Source organism: Sporisorium graminicola, chromosome SGRAM_22 (assembly GCF_005498985.1).
Source record: "Sporisorium graminicola strain CBS 10092 chromosome SGRAM_22, whole genome shotgun sequence".
In the NCBI taxonomy this organism is placed as follows: Eukaryota; Fungi; Basidiomycota; class Ustilaginomycetes; order Ustilaginales; family Ustilaginaceae; genus Sporisorium; species Sporisorium graminicola.
In genome coordinates this window covers 258,690-272,776 of record NC_043731.1, presented here as the reverse complement: position 1 = coordinate 272,776, position 14,087 = coordinate 258,690, and the positions used below count along the sequence as shown (strand labels likewise).

Genomic DNA, 14,087 nt, shown 5'->3' with positions numbered 1-14,087 from the left:
TGTAAATACCTCAGCAACAATTTGAGTTTTCACCATGATGCTGTTCACGAAAATGAGCGTCTTGTTGGCAGGCGGATTGAAACAAATGAGAATGATGACATTGCAGGATGGAGAGTGCATGTGAAGCACAGCCCTGGGAACAGTGTGCATGGAAGTGAGACGGTGTGAGGAGAAATCACTTGAGACGCTTCTTGCTCGTCTCGACGTGTTTGCGGAGTCTCCTGCTCTTCTCTCTCAGACTGGCGTTCTTCTTGCTTCGGACGGACCAGGATCTGGCGATCATCTGGAAGTTCTTGGTCTTCTGCTTCTCCCGGTTGGTCGAGGAGCTCTCCTTCTCCTTGTTTTTCTTGCCCTTCTTGGAGCCGTACTTTTCGCGATCTTCACGGCCCTTCTCGATGGACGCCATGCGGTCCTCGTATGTCGCCTTGGCCTTCTTGCGCGGGCCGAGGATGTCGCCCTCGTCGAGGAACGTGGACGCCGCAGCAGACGTGGTGCGCTTGAGTGACTTGAGCTCCTCCAGCTGCCGCTTGGCGCGGTTGCCCGCCAGACCGCCTTGGGCGATGGCCTCTTCCGCCGCCGCGATGCGGAGCTCGGTCAGCTTGGCAAAGTCGGCCGGGGTGAGGATCTTGGTAGTGGCGAGTGTCGAGATGTGCTGCTCCTCTGCGGCCAGCTGCTTCTTGATCTCGGATGACCCGGGGCCAGCGGCAGCTTCAACGTCCGACTTGTCCTCGTCCACGTCCTGCTCGTCGTTGTCCGACTCAGACCCGGAGGTGGCAACGTCGGCTTCACCGGCATCCCGCCTCGTTTGACGTTCGGCCTTGCGTTGCAGCTTGGCCCGCTTCTTCTGTCGTTTCTCACGTGCGGCAATGAGACGCTCTTTGTTGGTTCGCCTGCGTTTGCGTGTCTCGTCGTCGTCGTCTGAGTCCGAGTCTGAGAGGCGGAGGACGCCGTCCTCGTCATCGCTCGAGACGTTGATCCATCCGTCTTCGGACTCGTCGTCTGAGTTGTCACCGTCTGACTCCTCCTCCCATCCTTCCCAGCCTTTGTCCTCGGCATCCTCGTCGTCTTCGTCGTCGCCTTCGCCGGCAGCTTTGCGCTTCTCTTCCTCCTCCAAGTGCTTTTCGAGCAAGTCGATGCCCTGGATACCGTGCACCTCCTCCTGATCCACACCAAACGGTGCCGCAGCTCGGCCCTCCTGGACGGCCAGCGAACCCATCTTGCCGCGCTCCTTCTTCTTGAGCATCGCAGGATTCACCTCACGGTACAGTGCAAGCAGACCACGCGCAGCCGCACACACTCCCTTGTCCTTGCTCTTGCGGTAGCTGATCAGATCTTCGAGCAGCGTCTCCTCCATCGCCCACGGCTGACGCTTGCAGATCTCGCGGATACTGTTGATACCGGCAGCGACGACTTCGGAGCTGACACCCGGGTGGACGAATGCATCGGACAGCTTGCGCACCACGGGCGTGATGACGTCGGGTGGGGTTTGGTCGTGCACGCTCTGTGCGAGCGAGACGAGGATATGTGTGATGTGCTGCTGGTGCGGAGCGAGGTACTTGACGACGTACGAGTAGAAGCTGAGCACGCACAGCTTGTGTGCGCCCATGACGCGACTGAGGAGCTGCATGAGGCGGATCTTGATCTCGATCGTGTGTCGTTTCTCGCGGTCTCCGCGGCTGAGGTTGTCAAACAGCTTTTCGCCAAAGTTTTGTGGGTCGTTGAGGAGGTACAAAGCGGCAAAGTTGCCAGCATCCTTGCTAATGCCTTCGAGAGCGTTTTCGGCTTTGGCCTTGCGCTTCTTCTTGGCGACAGCAGCGGCAGCGCGCATCTTCTTGTCTCCACTGCGCGTCTTTTTGTTGACTTTACGTGCGTGCAGGAGTGCGTCGATGTCCGGTCCTTCGTCGTCCGAGCCAGACTCTTCGGCGTCGTCTTCGGCAGAGTGGAGGTCGCCGAGGAAGAAGCGCACGGCGGAAGACTGGACGCGCGGGTGCGGGTGGAAACAGGCGAGGGCGAGCAGCGAGACGGTCTTGCTGTCGGTCCAGATCTGCTTTTTCCACAGGTTGGCTGCCAAACGTACAGCCCAAAGCGCTTCCGTCTTGCCCGCCGGCTGGCCCTTCCTGGGCGGCGGCAAAGCAGATGCACCGGAAGAGGCATCGATACCTTTTTGCACAATTCCAAAGAGTAGCCCTTGCACAACACGGTTGAGACGGTGGTTCTTGGATTTTGCGTTGGCGTTTTTGATATCCTGCAGGATGGTAGCTTGCACAGATGTCCTGACTGCGGCGGACGTCGTGACGCTGAGCAAGGGGAACAAAGTCTGCAAGAGCTCCTCGGAAGTGATGACATCGCGGTTACGCAGCAAGATGAGGCTGCGGAGACAGCTGGCACGAATATCGGGACTGAGTGCCGAGTGATGATTGAGCAGCAGATCGGAAAGGTGGTTTGGCAGGTCACAAGTGATCTCGGGATACGAGGGTGCGAGCTGAGTGACAAACGAGATGAGCGAGACAAACTTGCTCGCCTGGTCCTTGTTGATTCGAATCCCCGCCGACGCAACACCACCGCCGAGGTTGCCAGCGTCCATGTCGGAAGCAAAGATGCTTCTTAAAGACTGGTAGTGGTTCCACTGTGCAGAAAACTCCTCGACGTAGGCCTCTGGTTGACGCTTGAGCAAGTTTTGGAGAGCTGGGAGGTTGTCAGCGTTGAGCAGACCTCGTGCTCTGCTTCTGTGGACGAGACCGCCCTCGTTGACGAGCGGGCTCGCCTTGACGACGGCTGGAGATGTTGTGTTTGGCATCCTTGCCGTTGCCGTTGTTCACCCGATGATGACGTTGATGATGATGGATGAAGGGGATGAGGGTCGGTCGGATCTGGCAAAGCCAAAGACTGCCGGCGATTCTCCTTTTGCTTGCACGCCAGTCAAAATGTGCTGCTCCGCTGCTCATTCCGCTTTTTTTTTTCTGAAAAGCTGAAAGTTTCTGACTTTTTTTCCCCCTTCGACCCTGACTTTTGGAGGAAAATGTTGTAGGCTGCAGAGCTACAGCGACTCCATACTTCGGAACCCGGACAACCACAAAAGAAGGCCTGCAGGCGAGAAGAAAATTTGATATTTTTGAGCATTTTCTTTTCAAAGCAGCAGTAGGACAGACAGAGTTGCTCCGGAAGAGCAAGAAGACCCTGAACCGCTTTACGGTCAGAGAACAGTGAGAGGTGCCGCCACGCCTCCTCAATCCCGAACACTCACTCGACTTTCATCATCCTTGTCTTGTACGCTCTCAACTCTTGCAGCTTTCGTTGCAAATAACTGGACGCTCCAAGATGGACGACAACGACGATGGGCTTATGCTCAACTTTGCGTCAGCCTCGCCGGCAGGCACCTCCAAGCGACCCAAGCAGACAGCCAAGGCTCGGTTCGCTCAGAAACGCAATGCGCAGCAGCTCAAGAGGCAAGCACCTGTCCAAAATGGATCCGCAGCAGCTGTATCAGCACCAGCACAAGCTCCAGCTACGTCGCGCGCTGCTCCATCTCCTGCAACATCAACCGAATCGCCGGCTGCCAAGAGGCAAAGGGTCGAACCTCGACCGGCATCTTCTGTGGGTGGTGGCCTGAGTGCGCCCAGATTTGATCCTCGATCGATTACTGCTCAGCCAGCATCGGCACCTTCCAGAGCGAGCAGAACTGCCTCATCTGCCGATCCATCGACCCGCAAAGCTGCTGCTGCTGCTAGTGGTAGTGCGTCGACGCAGCAAGCGAACTCTTCTGTTACTGGCACTGGTTCTTCTGCCTCGACGTCCAAATCAGTCAAAGGCGGCATTGTCAGCACCCTCTTCCCGGCCCATGGAGTGCTGGAAGACTCGAACGCTGCTGCCTTGACGCCGTTCCAACGCAAAGCGTACGATCCAACCAACGCTCCCTCAGCAGGTTCCGACTTTGCATCGTGTGGACTCGACCCTCTGCTCGTCTACCATTTGGCGTCCAAGATGAAGATCGGTTCCAATCCGACCTCGATCCAAAAAGCGGCGCTTCCGCATCTTTTGCATCCTGGGCTAGATCGCGATATTCTCATCCAGGCGCAGACTGGTTCAGGTAAAACGCTCACATATCTGCTTCCTATCGTGCAGAGCTTGCTGCCGCTGTGCGAAGAATCCTTCATCGACCGATCCGTCGGCACGCTTGCCATCATCCTTGCGCCCACGCGTGAATTGGCACGTCAAATCTACGAGGTCTTGGAGAAGCTCGTCTCGCTTGCACTCAGTCTCAAGGAGCAAACCGAAGACGGAGAAGGCGCAGTGAGGAGGACACGATGGCTTGTACCCGGCTTGCTCTCGGGTGGATCCACGAAAAACCACGAGAAGCAACGATTGCGCAAAGGTTGCCCCATCCTCGTCTCTACACCCGGAAGACTGCTCGATCATCTGCAGAACACGTCTAGCTTTGATGTAGGAAAGTGCCGATGGCTTGTACTCGATGAAGCCGATCGTCTGCTCGAGATGGGCTTCGAAGAACAACTCACTGGCATCGTTCGGGCTCTCGACGGTCGACGCAATCTCGCATGCACCGCAGCGCGTCAAGCTATGCCAGGCTACGAAGAAGGGGTTACACCAGGCGATCCAGACTGGATACAGGACTCGGACGTCATGGACACCCTCGGCATGACTTGGTGGGCACATGCGAGGAGGGTCGTGCTTTGCTCCGCTACGCTCGACGAAAACGTTCAGGTCTTGGCAGGTAAGACGTTGATCAACCCCAAGATCATCCGCGGTGTGATGGACAACACTCCCGAAGCAGAAGAAGGCGGCGCGTCAACATCTGCAGAAGCCAACACAGATGGTACGGTGACAACCAAGAAGGAGCCGGTCAAGTTCGCAGCCCCCGCACAGCTCGCTCAGAGCTTTGTCACTACGCCGCCCAAGCTCAGACTGGTCACGCTGCTCTCCTTGCTGCGTGCTTACATCTCACGCGCACGTCGTCAATTTCAAGATGCAGACCTGGCCGTACGACTGGCCGGCTCCGGACGAGTCATCGTTTTCATGAGCTGTACCGACTCGGTTGATTTCCACTACGCGGCTCTCGGCGGGGCCCGGATGAACGCTCCAGAGAATGATCCCAACGCAGAAGCCGACGCCGAGGACGACCAGCTGCCAGCGCATACCACATCCGAGCTCATCCCCGGCGTGCCCATCTTCCGTCTGCACGGCTCGATGAGCCAAAAGGAACGTATTGCCAGCTTGAAGGGCTTCTCGGGCACAGCGACCAAGAAACAGGCCCAAGACGCTGCGCAGCAGGTAGCCGGTTTCCAGGGAAGCATTCTGCTGTGTACCAGCGTTGCCAGTCGCGGTCTTGATCTGCCGGATGTCGGGTGCGTAGTCCAGCTCGACCCACCTACGGAAGGCGGGATTGAGGAGTACTTGCATCGCGTTGGTCGTACCGCTCGTGTCGGGCGGTCGGGTGAGAGTTGGCTCATGGTGCTGCCGCAGGAACTCGGGTGGGTGGACAACGTGCTGGAAGCGCATATGACCATCCAAGGTGCCTCGTCCACCGACGACTCGCTCGTCGAGTCCAAGAACCAAGGCCAGGCCAAGAAGATCAGTCCAGCATCCATCGAGCTCGTCCTGCAGCAGGGCATGGGCGGAACGCCGGGTACGCTCGAGTACCAGTCCCGCGCCACCGAGGTGCAGCTGGCCTTCGAACGATGGGTCATCTCTGGCGAACGACCGAGCCTGCTGGCCCGCAAAGCGTTCCTGTCCCACGTACGAGCCTACGCGACGCATTCGGCCGAAGAGAAACAATACTTCAACGTCCGCGCACTCCACCTCGGTCACCTGGCCAAAGCCTTCGCGCTCCGAGAAGCGCCCCGCTCGCTCGGCGCCAAGAGTTCTGCCATCGCCGCCACAGCCAGCGCCACCGCCAAAGAAACCACCAACAAGAAACGTGTTCGAAACGACTCCACAGCCGACAGCACAGACAGCGACTCCTCGGACGACGACGAGGATGATGAAGATGGCGGATCGGACTATGAGACGCGCGCGGGAGCGAAGAACAAGCGATCCGCCGCCACAAAGGGCGATGGTTTCGAACTCGACAAGGACGCACTCGCCAGGCTTACCGAGAGCATCTTGGCCAACGCAGACGGCTCCAACAGGAGCAAGAAGCTCGCCAGGGAAGCTGCTCGCGCTGCGGCCGCTGCCGGCGTGGCAGGCGAGAAGGCCAAACAGACGGATGCAGAGACGAGGATGTACGCCAAAGTCAGGGCGCTGGGTAAGATGAGCAAGAAGCACGGTGTTCTCGGCGCTCACGGTGCGGATGAGTTCCAGATTGCCTGATGCGGCATCTGCTCGGCAGACGAAGATGTACCTTTTCTGTCGTCAATCGAGATGTATTTTGGCCGTGCAGTGTTGCTACTGTAGTCTGAAAACAATCTGAGAGAGTTTGCGATGTTCGTGCGATTTGGAGTGGGGCAACTGCAGCCAAGCTTACCGCTACATCTCGGAATTGGTGGTATCCTGCTTGGTCCCTTCCGTCTTGGTGTTGGGTTTCTTTTTACCATTGCCATCGATAGTGACAGCTCCGAGAACGCTGGTCTCGAGCTTTCGGCGGTAGCTGTACCAATGTTGCAAGCAACCCCCGAGGCTCCTAGAGGCAAGACTGTAGTCAATGCAAAGAGGCTTTACTGCAAGATTAGCTTCCGTCTGTCACGGCAGTGCAACAACGTGCTTGGCTACGCACCCCGGATGCTGCTTGATCGCTTGGCTCATGTTAGTAGCGATAATCTCGTGCAAGCAGTCGATCAGGGCCTCGTCTTCCTCTCTGGTCTGCGATCGGGATTCGATGGAAAATGTCAGAGATTTGCCGTTCGTCAATGTCGGACACGAGAAGTGGCGCTGTGTTGCAAGATACGTACCCATCCACGCTGGCTGTCAGTAGTGTTGTTGGTGATAAAGATAGGCAGAGACGAGAGATAAGAGGGCACTTGTTAGACTGGAGGTGCGTGGAGCATAACAATATGGGGCAACACAACTCACGTTTGACGAGCGCGGGGCCGCTTAGGCTTGACTTCGGGGGAGGAGGCGTCGTGCTTGATCTCCTTCTTGGCCCGCTTGGGCGACTTGGTATCCTCGTCGATCAGCTCGTCGTAGGCGTCGTCCTCGTCTTTGATTAAATCATTCTTGACCATGTCTGGTAGAGCGTATCGTATAAATCGTGTGAGGGTGGGTGAGTTAATGGAAAAGTACGGCCCGGATGGGGGTGTTCAAGTAGAGTGTGGATGGTGTGCGAGTGGAAGAAGCATGACCGCAAAGAGCGAGACTATATACTGAATGCCGCATGCTCGAGAGACTCACTTGCCTAGCAAGCGCTGTATTGCCAGTCTGATCGTTCCTGTCTCCGCACGGTTTGTTGCTAAGAAGGCCAAGGTTTCCACACGTGTAAGCTCCCGCACTCGGCCCGGCTCCGTCTCGCAACGGAGAGCAAGGGGTAATCCGGTGCTTGTATTCAAGCTTTCGTCTGAACAAGCTTCAAAGTTCATCTTCTTTGTACCTCGGCTGCCTCTGTGATTATAAAGCATTGTGATACGTGTGTGTGAGAGAACAAGAGAGGGAGAGCCTGTTGATGGTTAGCGACAAAGAGTCACTTTCAACGATCTTCTGATCGGGAGGATCCGCCGCTTGCCCGATGTGAGTCGATTTCAAATCCGAAAACCAACCGTCTCAACATGGCACTCACTCGACGATCGCTTCTCACAGACTTGGCCTTGCTAACTATCGCCCGCTACGAGCCGACACGGAAGAATCGCGACACGATTGGCTCTAGGCCGAAAATGGCGACGCTGGGGTCGACGACAAGAATGCTTTGAATGACTCGAGCTGCTCGACAAAGCCGAACGGGTGGGCCGACAAACAGGGAGGGGCAGCCACGCGGGGGAGCGAATCGCCCTCGTTGCACCAAATGCCGAAGCAAGTCGAGGAGCGGCATTTGCAAGTCATGTTTGAAAGCGTTTGTTTTCTGTGTGTCTTGGCAGGGTGGGGCGCCGGTTGCGATGAACTAAACGCATTTTGCTGCCAGTTGAGATCTCTGTCCACGATCGGAAAGAGACCAACCAGCTCGGCAGGAGCAATCAGTGTCGATAAGAAAAAAGAGCCAGACTCTCGGGAGCTGCGGACATGAACATAAGTGAAAATTCGCCTCTGGCTCATGCACAGACCCAGACTGCTTTCAAGAACTCGACAAGATTTTTCGAATCAGGGCCAGTCGCAACTCTAATTTCGAGTCCAAAGCAGCACAGCACAGCACAGCAATAGTTTCAGTTTCAGTTCTTCCGAGTCACCCACAAGAAGAAGAGGCGACTGGCCCACCGACCCACCCACCAATCAGCAGCCAGCTCTTTTTCCCGTTCGCCCGGGCTGTTTTGGGGCAAAGGTCGATGAATCAAGTGATCGATGGGAGAGAGAAAAGACCTGTCTTGTTGCTGGGGTGGATGTGGTCTCATAGGTGCAAGACACCGGCCCTCGTCCTCTGCTTCGTGCAGCGTCCAAGCGAGAAGGGAAGAAGAAACAAGCGGTTCCAAAAAAGTAGTAGTGTATCAGCGGCAAGAAGGTTGGGTGTAAGTGAGTCCGAGTCTGAGACGAGTCAGAACTTTTTTTTTCTCTCTTCCCACCGGGCTGAGAGTTGTCTATCTCCCTCTCTCTGACTAGGAATCTTTCCCGTGCAAATTGCCAGACTCGAGAAGCTGATTCCAGCTCTTCCTCTTCGCCATTCAAAAATCGCCCCCTTTCTCATCCGGATACCAAACCGGCTTGCCCTTCCTTCCCTCCCATCAACTTCTTCCCACCGGCCTTGACTTCCTTCTTGCTGCTGCTGCTCTCCTGCTTGCAAGGCTCGACACTGCATCAACGCTTCAAGACACTCGGGACCCTGGATCGCCCTTCCGATCCCGCATCTCCGCGCTTCTCCTTTCACTCCAGCCTGGCTCGGCTCGCTTGCGGTGCCCCATCCTCTCTCTCTCGAGAACACGACGACGACGACGCACAGACGTTGGCCCCTCTCGCATCTGGTAGACTGGGATCAGATAGCTTGATCTCGCAAGCAAACAACAGTCGAACCTACTCATCCTGCTCCTCCTGATCGCGATCGGGTCCGGGTCCAGCATGTACCGAAGCATCCGTGCCTTTTTGCGAGGCGCCAACTCGGCCTCGTTGCAGGTGGCTTCCACCTCGCAGCTGCCCGCCGCTACTCGCAATCTTCACAGCCACGCCGCCACCGCGTCGTTGAATCGCAAGAGCCTTGCTACTTCCGGCAGCCAGGTCTTCCGTTCGCGATTCTCCACCTCGGCGCTCCTCAAGGAGCCGACGCCCAGCCCCGTAGCTGGCGCCGCCGTCAAGGACATCGAGCCCGCCGCCACGGGTCTCCAAAAATGGAGCAAGTACCTGCCCAAGGTCGAGCGCTCTGACGTAAAGAAGGTCGTCCTCGTCGGCTCCGGTGGTCTCTCCATCGGCCAGGCCGGTGAATTCGACTACTCCGGCTCGCAGGCCATCAAGGCGCTCAAGGAGTCTGGCATCGAGACCATCCTGATCAACCCAAACATCGCTACCATTCAAACCTCGCACGAACTCGCAAGCCAGATCTACTTCCTCCCTATCTCGCCCGAATACGTCGCCTACGTCCTCGAAAAGGAGCGCCCCGATGGTGTGCTCCTTACCTTCGGTGGCCAGAGTGCCCTCAACGTCGGTGTCAAGCTCGACGAGATGGGTGTCTTTGACCGTCTCGGCGTCAAGGTGCTCGGCTCCCAGGTTGACGTCCTTCGCATGTGCGAGGACCGTGACCTCTTCGTCCAGGCCCTCGACCAGATCAACATCCCCGTCGCTAAGTCCGAAGCCGTCTCCACCGTACCCCAGGCGCTCAAGGCGGCGGCTGAGATCGGCTACCCCGTCATCGTCCGTGCTGCCTACGCGCTCGGTGGTCTCGGTTCCGGTTTTGCTGACAACGAGGATGAGCTCCGTGACTTGTCCGCTCGTTCGCTCTCGCTCAGCCCCCAGATCCTCGTCGAGAAGTCGCTCAAGGGCTGGAAGGAGTCCGAGTACGAGGTGCTTCGTGATCAGGAGGACAACGCCATCATCTGCTGCAACATGGAGAACTTCGACCCATTGGGTATTCACACCGGTGACTCGATCGTCGTCGCTCCCTCCCAGACCCTCTCGGACGACAACTACCACATGCTCCGATCCGCTGCCCTCAAGGTCATTCGCCACCTTGGCATCGTCGGGGAGTGCAACATCCAGTATGCCCTTAGCCCCGACAGCCGAGAGTACCGTGTGATCGAGGTCAACCCTCGTCTCTCGCGTTCCTCGGCGCTTGCCTCCAAGGCCACCGGCTACCCGCTCGCTTACACGGCAGCCAAGCTTGCCCTCGGATACACGCTCCCCGAGCTGCCCAACGCCGTCACCAAGAGCACCACCGCCTGCTTCGAGCCCGCGCTCGATTACATTGTCACCAAGATCCCCAAATGGGACTTGAGCAAGTTCCAGCACGTCAACCGTGAGGTCGGCTCGTCCATGAAGTCGGTCGGTGAGGTCATGTCCGTTGGCCGAACCTTTGAGGAATCGCTGCAGAAGGCCATCCGACAGGTTGCCCCTGCCTACGACGGGTTTGATGCCTACATTGTGCCCGAGGACCTCGACCACGCCCTCTCCGTGCCCACCGACACGCGTCTTTTTGCTATCGCCTACGCCATGTTCGTCAAGGACTACTCGGTCGAGAAGCTGCACGAACTCACCAAGATCGACCGCTTCTTCCTCTACAAGCTCGAGAACATCGTCAACATCAACCGACAGCTCGAGAAGCTCGGCTCGCTCTCGGCCGTCGACAAGGACCTCATGAAGCTTGCCAAGCAGCGCGGCTTCTCGGACCGTCAGATTGCCAAGCTGACCAACTCCAAGGAGCACGAAGTTCGAGCCCACCGCAAGGCATTCGGCCTCACCCCCTTCGTCAAGCGTATCGACACGGTCGCCGCCGAGTACCCTGCGCAGACCAACTACCTCTACACAACCTACAATGCCACCACCCACGATGTTGAGTTTGACAACGACGGTACCATGGTGCTCGGCTCTGGTGTCTACCGCATCGGCAGCTCGGTCGAGTTCGACTGGTGTGCCGTCACCTGCGCCCGCAAGGTGCGCGGCATGGGCCACAAGACCATCATGATCAACTACAACCCCGAGACCGTCTCGACCGACTTTGACGAGGCCGACCGCCTCTACTTTGAGGAGCTCGGCTTCGAACGTGTCATGGACATCTACGAGCTCGAGGGTGCCACCGGTGTCGTTGTCAGCGTCGGTGGACAGCTGCCCCAGAACATTGCGCTCCGACTCAAGGAGACCGGAGTCAACGTGCTCGGTACCGACCCGCTCATGATCGACTCTGCCGAGGACAGGCATAAGTTCTCGCAGATCCTCGACAACGTCGGCATCGACCAGCCCGAGTGGACCGAGGCCACCTCTGTCGAGAAGGCCAAGGAATTTGCCGCTCGTGTGTCGTACCCCGTTCTTGTGCGTCCTTCGTACGTGCTGTCCGGTGCTGCCATGAATGTGATTTGGGACGAGTCGACCCTCGAGCACCACCTAACTGCTGCTGCCGAGGTCAACACCGACTACCCGGTCGTGCTTTCAAAGTTCATCGACAATGCGCAGGAGATTGACGTCGACGCCGTCGCGTACAAGGGCGAGCTGCTCGTTCATGCCGTCTCGGAGCACGTCGAGAACGCTGGTGTCCACTCGGGTGACGCTACCCTCGTGCTGCCTCCCTTCTCGCTCGACCCCAACGACCTTGCCCGCTTGAAGGTCATCGCCCAGAAGGTGGCCAAGGCGTTCAACATCAGCGGTCCCTTTAACATGCAGGTGATCCGCAAGCCCCCCACGGAGGGCGAGGCCGAGGCTGCGCTCAAGGTGATCGAGTGCAACCTGCGTGCTTCTCGTTCGTTCCCCTTCGTCTCCAAGGTACTCGGTGTCAACTTTATTGACATCGCCACCAGCGCCATTGTGGGCAAAGACGTGCCCGAGCCTGTCGACCTGATGGCTCAGGAACGCGACTATGTTGCGATCAAGGTGCCCCAGTTCTCGTGGACGCGTCTGGCGGGTGCCGACCCTTACCTCGGTGTCGAGATGGCGTCGACGGGTGAGGTTGCTTCATTCGGCAAGGACCTCTACGAAGCGGCGTGGGCAAGTATCGCGTCGCAGACCGCCTTCCGTGTGCCCCAGGCCAACACGGGCGTGTTGATGGGCGGAGACATCACCAAGCCCCAGATTGCTTCCATTGCCAAGAAGCTCTTCAACCTGGGCTTCAAGCTGTACTGCTCTGACCCCGAGGTCGAGGAGTTCCTCAACAACCTGGACGGTGTCAAGGCCAAGCGCATCCGCTTCCCCGTCAAGGACAAGCGCAAGCTGCGCGAGGTGTTTGACGAGCACGAGATCAACATCGTCATCAACCTGGCCAAGTTCCGGGGCCGTGACCTGTTGGACCAGGACTATGTCGCTCGTAGGAACGCGGTCGACTTTGGCATTCCGCTGCTCAATGAGGCCCGATCCGCCGAGTTGTTCGTCGACGCGTTGGCGGCCAGGATGCCCCACGGCTGCCTGAGGGGCTACGAGGAGGGCAAGATCCCATCCGAGGTACAGCCGTGGAAGTACTTCGTCAAGGAGGAGGCTGAGGCTAAGAAGTGAAAATGATCGTATTGTAGACTCTCGCAAAAAGTGTTTCGTAATTCAAGGATATCGGCTACAGTAGCAGTGTGCGAGATGGTGTACGGCATGTGCTCGACGGTTCGAGGGGTAACTCTTTCAATATTCTTCCGTCATCGGGCTGAGGTGGAGGCAGTTCTCCCTTTTGTTCTAGACCAGCCAAACGAACACGGTCACCTGGACAGCATTACGATGCTGCAGCAACACGGTAGCTCAGACCACCGGCGACGTCATTGTGGATGCGGCCGTGCAGGGCTTGCGTGACAGGCTGGTGAACTGGGGGCGCGCTGGCGGGGGACTCGTTCGGGTCGACACAATTGTCGGCATGTTTAATGATATCGCGTCCGTTCGAGAGCCAAAGGGAGCCGTCAAAGTCGGTCCAGCGCACGATGCTGCCGTTCCAGATGGCGGTGTAGTGGCAGATGGCCCCCGTGGGTTCTTCAAAGTACAGTACGTCGATGGTTGTCGCATCGTAAGACGGCAAGACGTGGTCTGATCACCTGTAGCCGTCGAAGGGATGAAGTGTGGAGCTTCCGAAGGATGCGATGCGTGTCTACGCCTATACCCCGATACCCCCCTCGACTTTCGAGTCACTAGCATGAATAGGATCAACCAACGTACTGTTTCATACAACCTCGCACGGCTCCGCACTGCCGACTTAACTGAGATGCCCAACCAAGCCGATGAAAGTCTCGCCGTGAGGGAATAGAGCGGCGTTTCGGCGGCCGATAGAGGAGGCTGACCCCTGCCTGTCAACTAAGTTAGTGCTTCCTCTAGAAGATCCCGACAACGTGAGCAAAGCGAGGGGGACGATCGGGGGCAAAGTGCGCTCGATCGGGGTTCGGATGGTCACAAAATTGATTCCGAATGGCCTTCGTCGAGACAAGGGTAAGTAAGGCACAACAAGGCGCGACGTTGCCAGCAGCAAGCGAGCAAACATAGGGCCTGCCGAGATGCATGACCTCTCGTAGGATGAATCGCATGCGCGCGAAAAGTCATCTCTGCTTCGGGTGTCTCCGCCAATCGAAAGGCTCTTCCGGGGTCACATCGACACTTTGGCCGGGCTGTTGAGCGAAAGAGCGACCAAGCGAGGTGCAAGAGGCGACCCACCCCAAGGTACTGACACGCACACGGTTCGCAAGGATCGCGGCGTGATGTTCAGGAGTTGCACTAGCGTGGGTCGGAAAGCACAGGGTACGTCCCAGCAGTGGCCATGTCATCGGTGTCTTCTCTACGCTTAGTGTGATAGGTACCGCGGTAACGCCTGGAGTGAAGGAGGCAGACAGTGCGCAAGAGTGAGGGAGAACCTCGAGGAGTGGGAATGAATGCACGGATAACGCCGTAGCTGATCGTCGCGG

At 57.6% G+C, this 14,087-nt stretch overlaps 4 protein-coding genes across 4 annotated transcripts; 2 read left to right on the top strand and 2 right to left on the bottom strand.

Moving 5' to 3' along the window:
- Positions 1 to 175: 175 nt before the first annotated feature.
- EX895_003714 (uncharacterized protein) lies at positions 176 to 2,797 on the bottom strand (the record flags this gene model as incomplete). Its single annotated transcript, XM_029884312.1, has 1 exon — positions 176 to 2,797. The coding sequence occupies one exon, from the start codon at positions 2,795 to 2,797 to the stop codon at positions 176 to 178; it is 2,622 nt and encodes an 873-aa protein (XP_029739022.1).
- A 521-nt stretch (positions 2,798 to 3,318) lies between these two features.
- On the top strand, positions 3,319 to 6,324 carry EX895_003713 (uncharacterized protein; the record flags this gene model as incomplete). Its single annotated transcript, XM_029884311.1, has 1 exon — positions 3,319 to 6,324. One exon carries the CDS (start codon positions 3,319 to 3,321, stop codon positions 6,322 to 6,324), a length of 3,006 nt encoding a protein of 1,001 aa, XP_029739021.1.
- Positions 6,325 to 6,480: 156 nt separating this feature from the next.
- Positions 6,481 to 7,175, bottom strand: EX895_003712 (uncharacterized protein; the record flags this gene model as incomplete). The annotated part of the gene is made up of 4 exons (XM_029884310.1): positions 6,481 to 6,646; positions 6,728 to 6,813; positions 6,903 to 6,915; positions 7,024 to 7,175. The coding sequence occupies 4 exons, from the start codon at positions 7,173 to 7,175 to the stop codon at positions 6,481 to 6,483; spliced, it is 417 nt and encodes a 138-aa protein (XP_029739020.1).
- Positions 7,176 to 9,144: 1,969 nt separating this feature from the next.
- On the top strand, positions 9,145 to 12,711 carry EX895_003711 (uncharacterized protein; the record flags this gene model as incomplete). The annotated part of the gene is made up of 1 exon (XM_029884309.1): positions 9,145 to 12,711. The coding sequence occupies one exon, from the start codon at positions 9,145 to 9,147 to the stop codon at positions 12,709 to 12,711; it is 3,567 nt and encodes a 1,188-aa protein (XP_029739019.1).
- Positions 12,712 to 14,087: the final 1,376 nt, after the last annotated feature.